Below are 13,385 nucleotides of genomic sequence, written 5' to 3'. Positions count from 1 at the left end.
TTTGAGTCTATATAGCTAGTTCTTCCCTGACCAGGAGGGCAGGAATCTAGGATAGCTGGTTTGCAGAACAGTGCCATGATCTCTGCATACCACATTCCAGCTTTTATGGAGGGGACATCTGAGTCATCGCTCATCTTATAAATCTTTGTCCTTTCACCAGCCCGTCTCTCCAGTGGTTTTCTCCCTTCCTGCAAGAAGAGCCCTGAGCACAGGGGCACCATGGTAGAGCAAATCACAAATTGGTAGCATCAACTTCACTTCTACCTGTAATGGAATCTCTTTTAATCAGTGTATTATTTGGACAGACTGTCAAAGAACTAATAATTTCTCATCCACCACAGTGAACTCATTCTGACTTATTAAACACTTGAGGGAAAGGGAACAGTTTTGCCATAAGGGGGAGCCTTTGAGTTCCATAAAGGGGGGGGCAATATACATATATATACATATATATACTCATATATATGTATATATATGCATGTTTCAGTTCAAAACATAGAGACATAAGCAGGAAACAGTCAGCTTCTTACCTGAATGTTGGGACAAGATCAGGAAACTAAGTTTTGGGGTTTTTTTTTTAAAGTTGAAATTGGATAAATTCGTATTTTCCTGTCCTGTATATACAACGACAACAACAACAATATGATATCTAACAACCACCTGAATGCTTTAAGAAATTTCAGAGGCACTGAGGGGGAACCCAGCACTGTCCAATTTCTACAAGGTAGATGCCCTGGATGCTGTCTGATGTTCTGCTGAATCTGAGGCTTTGGAAAACAGATTTGATTAGCTGAAGTCTGAAGGTGACAGCCCTGTGGTCTCAGCAAAGACAGGACCCTCTCACTGTCGTATAACTTTAAGGAAATTTGGGCAGGGAGAAAGAGAAAGGCAAAAGAACCCGGGAAAGCAAGGGAGGGATGAAGGGAGAGGGAGAGAAAGGAAAGGATAGAAAAAGAAGGAAAGTGGGAGAAAGAGAAAGAAAGGGGGAAAGAAACTAGGAAAAGGAACCCGAAAACCAAGTTTCAATGCTGAATGTGTTATGGAAAAGGGAGAGGGGAACAGGAAAGGGTAAAGGGGACACTTCTCACTCGCGCCACGAGGCAAAATAAAAATAAGGGGCGGGGGTGGATGGGTGAAAGGGGAGCAAAGCAAAACAAAACCAGGAATGTGTGTTTTGAGCAGGAATGAGAAAGCGGGGAGGACCGTAAGGGGGTGTGTACAGAATGCCATTAAATTGTTACTTTAAGATTGTCTTCTTAAAAAAAAGAAAAAGAAGAGGGGGTGGAGAAGCTGGAGCGAAGGAAAGGAGAGAAAAGTAGAGGAAGGCTGGATGGCTCGGCCTCTCCAGACCGATTGATTGGTCATGATCCCCGCAGTTTGAACAGGGACTCATTCAATTGGGAAGGTGGAGTGCTGGCGAACAGATTAGCACACGCTTGTTTACTCATCTTCTAAGGGATTTTTCCCCCTCTTTCCTTTCATTTCGTGAAGAAGGAGGGAGGGGAGGGGGCGGGGGGAGAAGGGGGCTGTGGCTTGTGTTATAAAGGACGCAAAAAATAAATAAATGAGAGCATCTTGGGGGGAGGGAGGGAATTCAGCCGATCAGTGTGTTAGGGAGATTTTTTTTGAAGAGCAAGGAATATATAAAATAAAATGAAATAAAACAAGGAGGAAGGCTTCCAGCTGTTAGAGGGGGGGATAAGGCAGATAAAGGAGTGGGGAGAGAAATTAATTGCCAACCAGGAGGAGTTGGACTGTATTTTTGAAAGGTGGGGGGAGTGGAGCACACACCTTGAGGAGGAAAGCGAGAAAGAAAAGAAAAGAGCAAGTGGAAGGGGGGGCTAGCCCGAGAAGGGGCACAAAGTCAAGGCGCGAGCGGCTCCCAAAGCTGGCAGCTCCGGGCGGCGGTGCAGGGGCGCAGGGGGGGCGGGGGGGACCGTCGGACATGCGGCTCTGGAGTTGGGTGCTGCGCCTGGGGCTGCTGAGCGCCGCGCTGGGCTGCGGGCTGGCCGAGCGCCCCCGCCGGGCCCGGAGAGACCCTCGGGCCGTGCGCACCCCGCGCCCCGCCGCCGGCCCGGCCACCTGCGCCACCCGGGCGGCCCGCGGTCGCCGCGCCTCGCCGCCGCCGCCTCCGGGCGGTGCCTGGGAAGCCGTGCGCGTCCCCCGGCGGCGGCAGCAGCGGGCGGCGAGGGGCGCCGAGGAGCCGAGCCCGCCGAGCCGGGCGCTCTATTTCAGCGGCAGAGGGGAGCAGCTGCGCCTCCGGGCCGACCTGGAGCTGCCCCGCGACGCCTTCACACTGCAAGTGTGGCTGCGAGCCGAGGGGGGCCAGAGGTCTCCAGCGGTGATCACAGGTAAGGAAAAAGGGTCCCCTCTCAGGCACACAGACCACCCCGCTTGTCTCCGGGGGACACGCGAATGTCTTGGGTGCTGGCAGCGGGTGGGTCTCCGGGAGCCGCCCCTGGAGCGGCGCAGGGATTGTGGAGGCGAGCTTCGAGCCTCACTTTAACTCATCTGAGTAATGGGCGCACTGAGAGGGATGCTACCCGGCCTCAGGGAAGCTGCACTTGGGAGCTTTGGAAGCCCACAAGCTAGGGATGGCTGGTTCTCCCAGAGAACCCAGAACACGTAGGCTGTGTTCGGGATATGCAGACAGACTCCGTTTCGGTTTGGAAGGCGAACATGACCCATTTGGGCTGCATATGAAAAGGAGTTTAGGGGGACCGTTAATTTCTTACTTTTTCACGAAGGTAATTTTTCCTTAGCCTGGCTGCCCTGCAAGTCGGGAGGAACCGGGTTGTTGTGACTGCCAGATTCAGAACTCCGAGAAGTGCCCCCAAAGTTGCTCTCTGATAGCCCCTTGCCTCTGGGATCCACCCCGTCTCCCTAGCCACCCGCACTGCCATTACTGGTGGTCATTGGTTTCAAAGCTGGTTGCCCGTCCTTCGCGGCTGGGGCAGACCTGAGCGCACACTGTGCTAGCCTTCCCCGGCTGACCACTGGGGCGCTTCTCTCCTTGGGGACCTTAGGAGCTCACAGCGAACCCAAGTTCTCCCTTGTCACCCTGCCTCTCTCCCTTCCGCTGCTCCGCCGCGAAGCCCCTCGTGAAACCGGACACTCTGCGAGGGGCTGCAAACATTCCGAACGCCGCCTCAACATCCATTTTCTTTTCTAAGTGGATTGTGGAAATGCCTTTAATGCAACGAGGGGTGGCGGAGGGGGCGGCGCTGGAGGAGGGAAGCAAAGTTTTGCCTCTTCTGTCTGGGGGAGTCCCTCGGTTCGTAAACAACCTTGCCTGTCCCGGGAAGTCTTAAAGACAGTAGGGGATCCCCCCTTGGCTGCAGCGGGCGAGTGGGCAAAGGCTTTCTTTCGCGATCTTACCCCCTTGCACACCGCTCTCGGGCAGTTTGTTTCTGTTTTGCCTTCAACCTTCCCTAACACTGCTCTGATTCTCCTATTTACGCGGAGTCCCCTTGGGGGGGGGGAGACTCAAACTCTACTATCATGCCAATAGAATGTGTCCTCAAAGCTCCCACTTTCCAGCTACCAAAGGAGAGAGCGGAGAGAGGGAGACCGACTGAACACACACACACACACACACACACACACATACACATACACACAACTGACGTCATCGCTAACACCCCCCCTCCTTCCCCCAAGGAGAGGGAAATCGAGCTCATTCACTTTCAGCGCCCAAACCCTCGTCAGCAGCCAGAGGAGGGTACGATATTGAACGGGAGAGACAAGATTCAAAATAATCATAAGACAATTCAGCTCGCGCTCTCTCTCTCTCTCTCTCTCTCTCTCTCTCTCTCTCTCTCTCTCTCTCTCTCTCTCTCTCTCTCTCTCTCTCTCGTGTGTGTGTGTGTGTGTGTGTGTGTGTGTGTGTGTGTGTATGTTTCGCTTTCAAAACACAAGCTGTCTGCTGCTTGGAAGTGGTTAAGAGAGAGGTAGATCTGGCTGGGCCGATCTTTATCTGTTGTGTCAGTGAATCGGAAGGGTTTCCCTGGAGAGGAAAGCCCCGGGGTCAGACAGACAGTGAGTGCATTCCATATATACATATTTGCAAATCTGTGCCCCCCCCCGGGTGTTGCATGGGATGCTGCTGCCTTCCAAGTGTCTAACTCAGACCAAGGTCTCTCTGTTCCTGTTCTCTGGAAGAAGCAATCCACTCATACAATGATTGTTGCAGTAAAATACTTTAATTGGATCGGGGATGTTAGGTTATTATTGCTTGTATAAAATGCCTGGTTCATTTTATGTGTGGAAATAACATTCCTCACAAAACATGAGGGGGAAAAACAGCAAGTAAGTAAGTAAATAAATAAATGGCTGCCATGTAGTCCGAGAAAGCCAAGGAGCTTTTCTCCAGAGAATTCTGGTGGATTCCCCCCTCCGCCCCCCAGTTGAGTAGGAGCCAGATTTGGCGGTGTGTAAACACCTGGCAGGGAGCCAGAAAAGACTTGTTCTGCCTTATCCTCCACGCGAGCATACTGTGGGACTAAAGAGAGCCGGCTTCCCCTAAAATTAAAAGGCAAACAAATAGAGGGGATTTTTTTTTCTAAAAGTACTTTTTTGGTCCCCTGCTCGGTGACTAAATTCGGGCTGGAAGAAGCGCGACCCGAAAGTGGGTGACAAAGCGCATCCTCAGGCTGGCTGCAGCGACCTCGGATGCCTGGTTGGCTGCCTGACCTCTGTCTGGGCGTCACCACTTTCACAGGAATCCCTGGTCACCTATCTCCAGAGCAGTCATCCCTCAGCAGGGTTGGCAACTGCTATTTCGGGCTAGGGCTGCAGCCTCTCTGTCAGGCCAGCCTGCCTTACATCACTAGTCTGCACGATTCAATTGGGTTTCGTAAAGGTCTAATTTTACGGTGCTGTTAACCGGGTCTGTCGTCTGGCAGAGGCGGGCCTTGCTCCTCCTGTAGGCGGGTGTGCTCCCAGATCCGCCTGCCCCCGGTGCTATTTCTGCCAGGGTTCAAACTTCACTTCACTGGACAGTGGTTCAGACAGGCACTGAGAGAGGCAGGGGGAAGGAGCAGGGAGCTCTGAAGCACAGAAAGCATGCCTTTTATTTTTCTGAAAGGGAAGGTGAACACACACACACACACACACACACACACACACACACACACAAACACATACACTGTGGCTTGCCCAAGAAAACACCAAGCCACAGTAAGAAAATGCCTGGGTGCAAGATTCTCCTTCCAAAGATACTTTACTGAAGAGTCCTTTAAGGATACCATGGGCAGTGTCCTTAAATGTTACATATACATCAGCTATCAATTAGTCCAAATGGGAAGAGATCCACAGAGGACCAGAGGTGTGCTGGATACCAGAGCTCAGTGTCCAGAACTAGGACTTAACCTCTGGCACTCGTATTTATTTCTAGGCCTCACCCAGAAAGGCAGAGAAAGAAATCTCATAAGCAACCACTTCTTACCACACACAGTGCCACCATCCAGGTATTAACTGCATTGTTGTTGTTGAAGGTAGTGGTGGTGGTGGTGGTGGTGGTGGTGTGTGTGTGTGTGTGTGTGTGTGTGTGTGTGTGTGTGTGTGTGTGTGAGCGATCTGACACATGACCCATCTCTTTGCTCTTGTGCTACGCCTGACAGATCCGATCCGGACCCCTGCCTCCATCCCTAGCCAACCCCAATCATGCCCACCACCCCTATAATCTAAAAGAAACAGGAAACAATCGGCTGGACCTGCTCCATGAAGCCAAGGCTCTGAGTGGTAGTTAATCTTACTGAAGTTTCTCCTGACCCGTTAGGTGAGTGGAAAGTGGACTGCTCCAGGGCCACACTCTTCCTCTCCCATCTTATAGGCACTCCTCCTGCATTCCTGATTCGGGGTTCCAGAGAGGAGAGAGGAAGGGGTTTAAACCTGTGCCCCACCCAGCACGGCTGCTGGCAGGCCCTTTTCTGTTGTTGTAAGTCTTGGAGAGAATTAAGCTTGCTGGCTGCTCTTAAGAAGCCTTTCTTCCTCCCTTCTCTGGGTCGTTTCTTCCATCTCATCCAGGCCTTCGAAAACTCAGAAGCTTCATTTGAAGTTCACGCGAGAGCACGAGCAGAGCTCTCTAACAGCTGTAGCTCCATCTGGGATGCAGAATATTGCACTGGCCACAGTGAAATGTCAGTAGCTGGGTTACCTCTATCCTTGTCCAGCTGTGACCTTGAGCAAGCCAGCTGCCTCCTCCTGGCTCCAACTTCCTCATCCCCAATGTAAAGATGTTGTAAGCTCATATGTCACAACAGGGCTGTGTGAATGGTGATTGAGTTCAGGAGTGTAAAGTACTTAGAACTGGCCTTAGTACTTAGTAGGGGCTCTACAAAGATTTCTTTTATTCGGACTTTTCAAAGATCTTGGGTATTCTGGGCTGAGGACACTGGAAAGCAAAACGTCTGTTTTCCCAAGAAGTGTGTTTCAAGTTTGCTTTATACCTGAGCATTCCATCCCCTCAACCACCCTGCAAGATGGGCACTGGCATGCACACAGACCCCCCCACACACACACACAGAGAGAGAGAGAGAGAGAGAGAGAGAGAGAGAGAGAGAGAGAGAGAGAGAGAGAGAGCGCACAACGTAGTCTGTCTGTGTGGAAGAGTTGAAGAGAGTTTGTCCAAAGTACCACATCCCCTCAGGTAGATAGTTCCACCCAATCAGGCAATTCCAAAGCAATCAGTTCCTCTGCTGTTTGGAGAGCAAGACAAGAGAGAATCTTGTTGCAGAGTGTCTCCATTCCCTTGGGCGTTGTGTACCAACCCATGGTTTTTCCAGATTTGATAGTGAAAAATGGAGAGGTCTCACCTGGAGATTCGACTGAGCCTGGCAGTTCTGTTTTTCTTTTCATATCAAGTCATCAGACTGACCGGGTTAGAAATTGCCCTCACCATCTCTTGCTGTGTAATCCTCTTTGTTATTTCAGTCACCTGCCTCTCAGCTTTCTAGCCTGTGAAATAGGCACAGTGATTTCTGGGTAGTTGCAATGATCTGCACAAGGTACCCTGAAGAGTGCCAGCTCCTATTTGGCGTTGGGCACACACACTGCCTTTTTCAGTGTTTCGGCTGGGCCACCTGGAACGCAAGCCACCTTGTGTGTTTAGAGCATCCCCTTGTGAATTTAGAAGGACATCTGGAGTGAGCATTGCATCTTTGGGAACCATTAGACTCCAGTCTCATCTCTTTTATCTTTGTTTGTTTTAATCTGCGGGTAACTCCTTGATAGTAAGAATCAAAGGGAGTCCAGGACTGCTGAGAACTGTAAGCTGCACAGCCATTCGGCTTGGAGAGGAAGCATAGAGCCTCAGGAACAGAAAGCGAATGGTGGTCACAAATCACCAGCCACAGTTCTTATTCCCACCCCCCACTTTCCCCTATGCTACTGTTCAGTGGACAGACACGCATGCTCTAGGCTGTTAAACCTTAGAAGCACCCTTTCCCCGCTCTTCATAGAGGATTGTATCCCAGGCTTAGACTTGGCAGCCAGTTGGAGCAAGGGATTCAATGTATAAAAAGGACACTGAGGACCAGGGTCACACAAACCTCCATTGCTTAGAGGGGCCTATAAGACATTTTGATCCATAAACTACCATTCCCAAACCCATAAGGGATGCCCAGCTTTTGAAAGTCCTTTGAGCTGGATATGGTGGCGCACTCTTATGATCCAAGCACTCGAGTGTCAGATCTAGGATAACCACACCTTTGAAACTAGTCTAGTCTACATAGCAAGTTTCAGGCCAGCCATGGTTCCATAGTATGACTGTCAGTCAATTATTAAACAATTCAGCTTAGACTCCATCCCAGGGTTCCTGCTGCATTGCCCCTGTGGCTGGTCTGGGCACAGGTAGTTCTCAAAGCCTTCTTAAGTAATACTGAAGGACCAGCAGTGAGAGACTCTCAGATCCAACTTGATGTCCTTTTGTTGTTCAGTTGGGTACAATGATGCAGTAAATGGAAAGGACACTCTTTGTTTGCAGAGGGCCCCAAGGTTAGATTTGCCACACCCCAGGAAGAAGGCATCTTTCCATCTGCATCTCTGTTTCTACCAGTCTCTGGCATCCTTGGACCAGTACATTTTTTGACCAGAGCCCTTCCAGTGCTCTAAGCCATGCTCTCTCTTCCTGGGGCCTCCAAGGTAGCAATATGCCTGCTTGCCTGGGGTCACACTGAGCTGAGTTTCACACATTTGATTTCAGGAGAACCTACCAGTGTTGGATGAGAACATCACCAAGCAGTATCGGAGGAAGGAAAGCGTAGCTCTGGAACATTCTCCACTGTGCTCCTAATACTTGAAAATTCTCTCGCCTTTAGATCTCTTCCGAGTCAGCACTGCCCCCACCCTTGTTCCCCAGTGAGGATATCTTCGGGCGCTCTTTATATCTTGTCTACTGTTTCTCTGTTCTCTGGCTTCTGTCCCTTTCCAGATTTGTTTGCCCCCCAGAGCCTCCCCTACTTTGCTCTTGTTGCTTGGAGAACTGTGCTGCCTGCCTTGAGGTAATCACTGGGAATGCTCACCTGAGACCCTGACACCAGTGAGAACTGACTTCCCAGGTTGGGTCTCTTGGGCACTGCACACTTGGAATTGACAATAAAGAGTTGGCAGTTCAGGTCCTGGCTTCATGTCCTTCTAAGCCCTGCGGCTTTACGTCAATGAGGCAGAATTTTGTTGCAATTACACAAAACAGCTCTAGCTCATAATTGCAATAGAGACCAGGATGAGCCCATGACGTAAGATGCTGTTAGCTGAGATCAGAATCGCTGCTTACGCCAGTGTGGGTGGAAGGAGGCATGGATTTGTGCAGTGATGGTCATTCCTAGGAAGGTGCCTTAAATACCCTGGTTCACACTACAGATAATAGTGATGGAGTCAGCAAACCTCATGTGCACGACCTCACTGCATCCTTTAATGTCAGGACTCTACAAGCCTGCCAAACTTTACCAGATACTTTTGGGGGAAAGCCTGGCAGCTCAACCCGACTCCTGTCAGGGACTCATTGCTTTCAGTGTGTAAATAAGAGGCGTGGATGACACAAAAACTTTCCACCATGCCCCCACAACTTTAGGGAGCCTGTGGATAGGTGCTAGAGGGCCATGGTCCTACTTCATATACTTCCTTTCACCCTACTCTGCTTAAGTCACATCTTTCTACAAGATTCTCCTTGCAGGGAGAAAAACCACATTCCTCCTTTACAAAGTATTTGAAAGGGCATGGACTGAAGGGGGGATTTGAAATTGCGTTAGTTGTGATTATATTGTTGTTAGCAAGTAGTTTAAAAAGCTCTCAATCTGTTAAAAATGCACACGGAAGCACCTATAGGTTAAGTTGTGTTATGTCTATTTTTGTTGTTGTTGTTTGTTTTAAGAGCTCTAAAAGTATAGAAGCTTGAGGTAGACGTAAGAAAGGCTAAGAAATTAAGGTATATTGATAACCACTATTGAAACGGTGTTTTAACGCATTTTTGTCCAAGCTTTTTCAAAATGTAGTCTAGTGCTTCTATAATAGAAAGTCAAAAAGAATTTAAAGGGCTGAAGCCCCCCCCCCGAAAAAAAGAAGACAACATCCCAAAAGCCTGAGCATTCTCTAAGCTGATGTGTTCACAGATGCCGGCAGAGGCTCAGGACTCTCCCAAGGTCACCCAGAGATTAATTGAAGGTCTGAGGCACTGTAAGCTTCAGACATTAGGATCCCTCTGCCCCTCCCCTGCAAGCTCTGGTTACCATGACCAGCCAGGGATAGCTCGAGGGAAGAATAGAAGGGATCATGTAGATGAGTTAGTGGAGATTTGCCTGCCAAAATGCTTTTGAATGGCAAAATTCTGTGTTGTATAGGAGTCCCCTCTATGTGGAGAAACAAGGCATCCTTTGGCCCTCCTCATAATGCCAGGAGATTGACTGCTCATTGTAAAAAGTCCACCATGTAATGTTATAATATACACCACTCAAGTTTGCACATGGCTATAGTTCCCTTTCACTAGTCCCTTTCTATGCCAGACTGTTCAAAGTGCTTTCTAGCATCCTCTGGAACCTTCAGGAAGACTAGGGGAAATGGCTGTGAGTTCACTGAGGACAACACTTTGCCGAGGTTGATCATGGGACTCAGGAGTTAGCCTGATTTGATTTCTGCTAGAGCACATGCCTGTTGCAAGACCTGGGGCTCGGTCCTCAACATCTCTAGCTACACTTTTGCTGCCTATAGCATCTGGCTCACACCAGTTCTTACTTCGTGGGATCTTCCTGAAGATTAACCAGGTCTTCTTGTGTAAAATGGTTAGTGATGGAGTCTAGATGATAGGTAACCCAACGATCGTTAACTTATGTTACGATTACTTGTGTTGACCCCTGCTGCACATTATTTCTGCTTATTGCAGTGGTTCCGTCACTTAGACCTGTTTACTCCTTTGGCAAAACCAGGAATTCTCTCCCCTTCCCTTTCTACTCAAGAGAGATTTATCACCTTCGCTCTAACACTAAAACAACAACAAAAATAACTGAGCAAAGATGAGAATAAAACAAAAAAGGTGGTTGCTTCATTAACAGAAGTGTGTACTCAAAAACAGGAAATGTAAGCAACGAAAATGAGATAAGAGTCACAATGAATCTGGGAAGTCCCTGTGGAAGCACTCAACAGGTACTTTTGTGAATTCTGCTGTGCGCTGGGTGTAGTTTTGAGTGCTGTAGCCGCCATCAGGGAGTCTATATTCTGGGTGCTGGGGAGAGATGGTGACCATCTGTAAACAAGCAAGCTGGCATGTCATCTCTCAAGAGAAAAATAAAGTAAAATAGGTATGTGGATGGATGCTGGAGGTGTGACGTTTGAACAGAATGACCAGAGGGACTTTCTTAAGGGAAGCCTTGGAGAGCAGGAAGAGGGGCAGACTCCGGTCTATCTACAGAAGAAAGCTACAGGAGGCCAGTTCTGAAGGAGGGCTTGCTTTATCATTGTAACTGTGTGACTTTCCCTCCCTGAACCAACTTTCTCTTGTCTGTGACATGGAAGCTGTTATAAGCTTATCACCACCTTGGCCCTAAAGGCGCTTCTAGTAAAGACCTTTTACAGTCTTATAATCCCCACAAAGGCTATCCTAGGATACAATTGTGAAATTGGTAATAGCTCTGGTTTTCTTCCATTTTGACTTATATTCTTCCACTAGGTGGTGCTTGGGCCTATTACCCTCAGGGGCAAAGTGCCCATATTTTTTTTCCTTCTGCCAAGAGTAATACTAATTCTCAGAAAAAGAAGAGCCACTACTTTTTCTTGCTAAGCTGTCATTGACTTACAGCACTTAGAATATTGTTTTCTCTTTGACATATACTTTAATGAAATCCCAAAATCTTTGTGCTGCAGATCAAAATCACAGTGGTAGAATTTCAGTCAAAGACTGACTGGAGGCATTATTTGGTAAATGTCATTACTTCCTAATAGCTGGAAGCCATCTCATTAATACTAGAAATAATTATGGTCATCACAAATATTCCCACCATAAAAACCCTCATTGAGTGATTTTTCTGATAAATATTTATTAAGTTATACTAACATCATAATTGTGTTTACTAGTCAAAGGCCAAGCCAGAGAACCCCCAGACAGCACAGTCAGTTACTGGCCTATTAGTCTTTGTTATCATGTACATCAGAGACTATTTTGTTTATAAAAAATATTAAAATTCAGAGGCTAAGGTAAGAGTTTATTTGGTAAAGTACTTGCCATGCAAACATAAGGACCAACATTTGTTCTCCAAAATTCACATTAAAAAGCAAGCCATACTAAATGCTTGCAATCCCGGTGTTGAGGAGGGAAATGTAAGTTCTGGCATGGGACTTGCTGACCTGTCAGCTAAGAGTAGTCAGTGAGTCCCAGAATTCAGTGAGAGATATTATCTCAAAAAAAGCAAGTCCATGCATAGGAATGATAGTTGAAGTTGACCTCTGACCTCCATACAAACATGTACACACACACACACACACAGAAACTTTAAGATATGAAGTCACTTTTCCCTGTGTTCTTCCAGAATACCCAGTGTCATCATCCCTAGGGTACATATTATTCCTTCTTCCCATCTCTCCTCACTGTGCCCCTACTTCTCATGCCTGCTGCTTTTACTAAGACTTCTCTTCAAGCAAGGGAAAGAAAACGCACGTATGCTTGTCCCCAACCCTCCCTCTCCCTGTCCCTGTTCCTCTCCCTCCTCTCTCTCTCTCTCTCTCTCTCTCTCTCTCTCTCTCTCTCTCTCTCTCTCTCTCTCTCTCTCTCTCTCTCTCTCCTCCCCATGCATTCTGGCATTATTTGCTACCAATTTGGCATCATCAGAAGATTGGAAGGGGAGTCATTAACTTTTGAAAACTTTGTAAGTTACCAGGCTCCAGCCCACTTGGAAAATACAGCAAAGAGAAATGTAAATCTGGGATGTGGGTTGCCACAGAGCCTATAGAGCAGGGAATCTAAGAATTCAGATAGAGGTGACACTGCCCTACCCCATGGTGAAGAAGTTGTTCTTGGGTCTGTCCTGCATTCCTCTTTCCTCAATTACTATTGCTCTTTGTAATAGGAATGGCAGCAGGGCTTATGTGGAGACGAATATTTTCCCAAATGAGACTGGAGACCTTTTATGTACAGAGGTTGCTGAGAACATAAAGAAAGATGTGGCAGCCAGCATTTGGGGAAAAGGCAGCCCTACTCTAAGAAATGCAAAGCTCACAGTCACAAACATAAGAAATGAACACATGCTATAGTCAGTTTTACAAAGCTGAACCTGAAACCCAAAGAATTAAGGTGTATGAGCACTGACAGGATGTGCCCACTTACTCACTTCACGGATGTGGAACTGAGATGCTAGCTAGGGCAGTGGGTGGTGAAGATCAGCGGTCTTCTAAGGGAGGCATTGTCTTCTAAGTCTTGAGCCAAGAGGAAAAGCACATGTGTATCTTTCCATATTTCTCAGATGTTCATTAGCACAGCTCTGCTGATGGCTGTCTTATATCTCCAAATTCTATTCAGTTTATGTTTGCAGACCAGAATTAGATGTGCACTGAAAATGATAACATACACCCCATATCCAACATGTCCAGAATGGAACCATCTCTCCAATACTCCCATACTCTTTTCTTGTTCTGTGTTACCAACTCCTGGCACATCATCAATCCCTCAGTCACCACACCATCTATGCTGCTTTACAGCATGTCGATTAGCAACTGTCCTTCCTTTAAACTATGACTTCCACTGTTGAAATGCCCACTTTTCTGAGTCCTAACCCTTCTACCACCTCCAGATAATACACTAACACTGGATGACTAGATTTTCTGCCACCAAAAATAAATATGACTCTGCCACACTCCTAGTTAAGGGCTCTTCAGGGGCAACTGAATTATCTAAAGTTCCCTTA

General features: G+C 47.9%; 1 protein-coding gene across 1 annotated transcript in view; it reads left to right on the top strand.

Moving 5' to 3' along the window:
* The first annotated feature begins 1,945 nt into the window (after window positions 1-1,945).
* The window catches only part of Pappa (pappalysin 1), a 235,547-nt gene continuing 224,107 nt past the window's right edge, over window positions 1,946-13,385 (top strand). Inside the window, exon 1 of the mRNA XM_021230122.2 lies at window positions 1,946-2,351. Coding sequence (XP_021085781.2) covers window positions 1,946-2,351 — 406 coding nt within the window. The remainder of the gene's footprint in view (window positions 2,352-13,385) is intronic.

The sequence above is a fragment of the Mesocricetus auratus genome, unplaced genomic scaffold (genome assembly GCF_017639785.1).
Source record: "Mesocricetus auratus isolate SY011 unplaced genomic scaffold, BCM_Maur_2.0 Super-Scaffold_100014, whole genome shotgun sequence".
NCBI lineage: Eukaryota > Metazoa > Chordata > Mammalia > Rodentia > Cricetidae > Mesocricetus > Mesocricetus auratus.
Note: the sequence above shows the minus strand (reverse complement) of the source record. Positions and strands in the feature narration are given on the sequence as shown.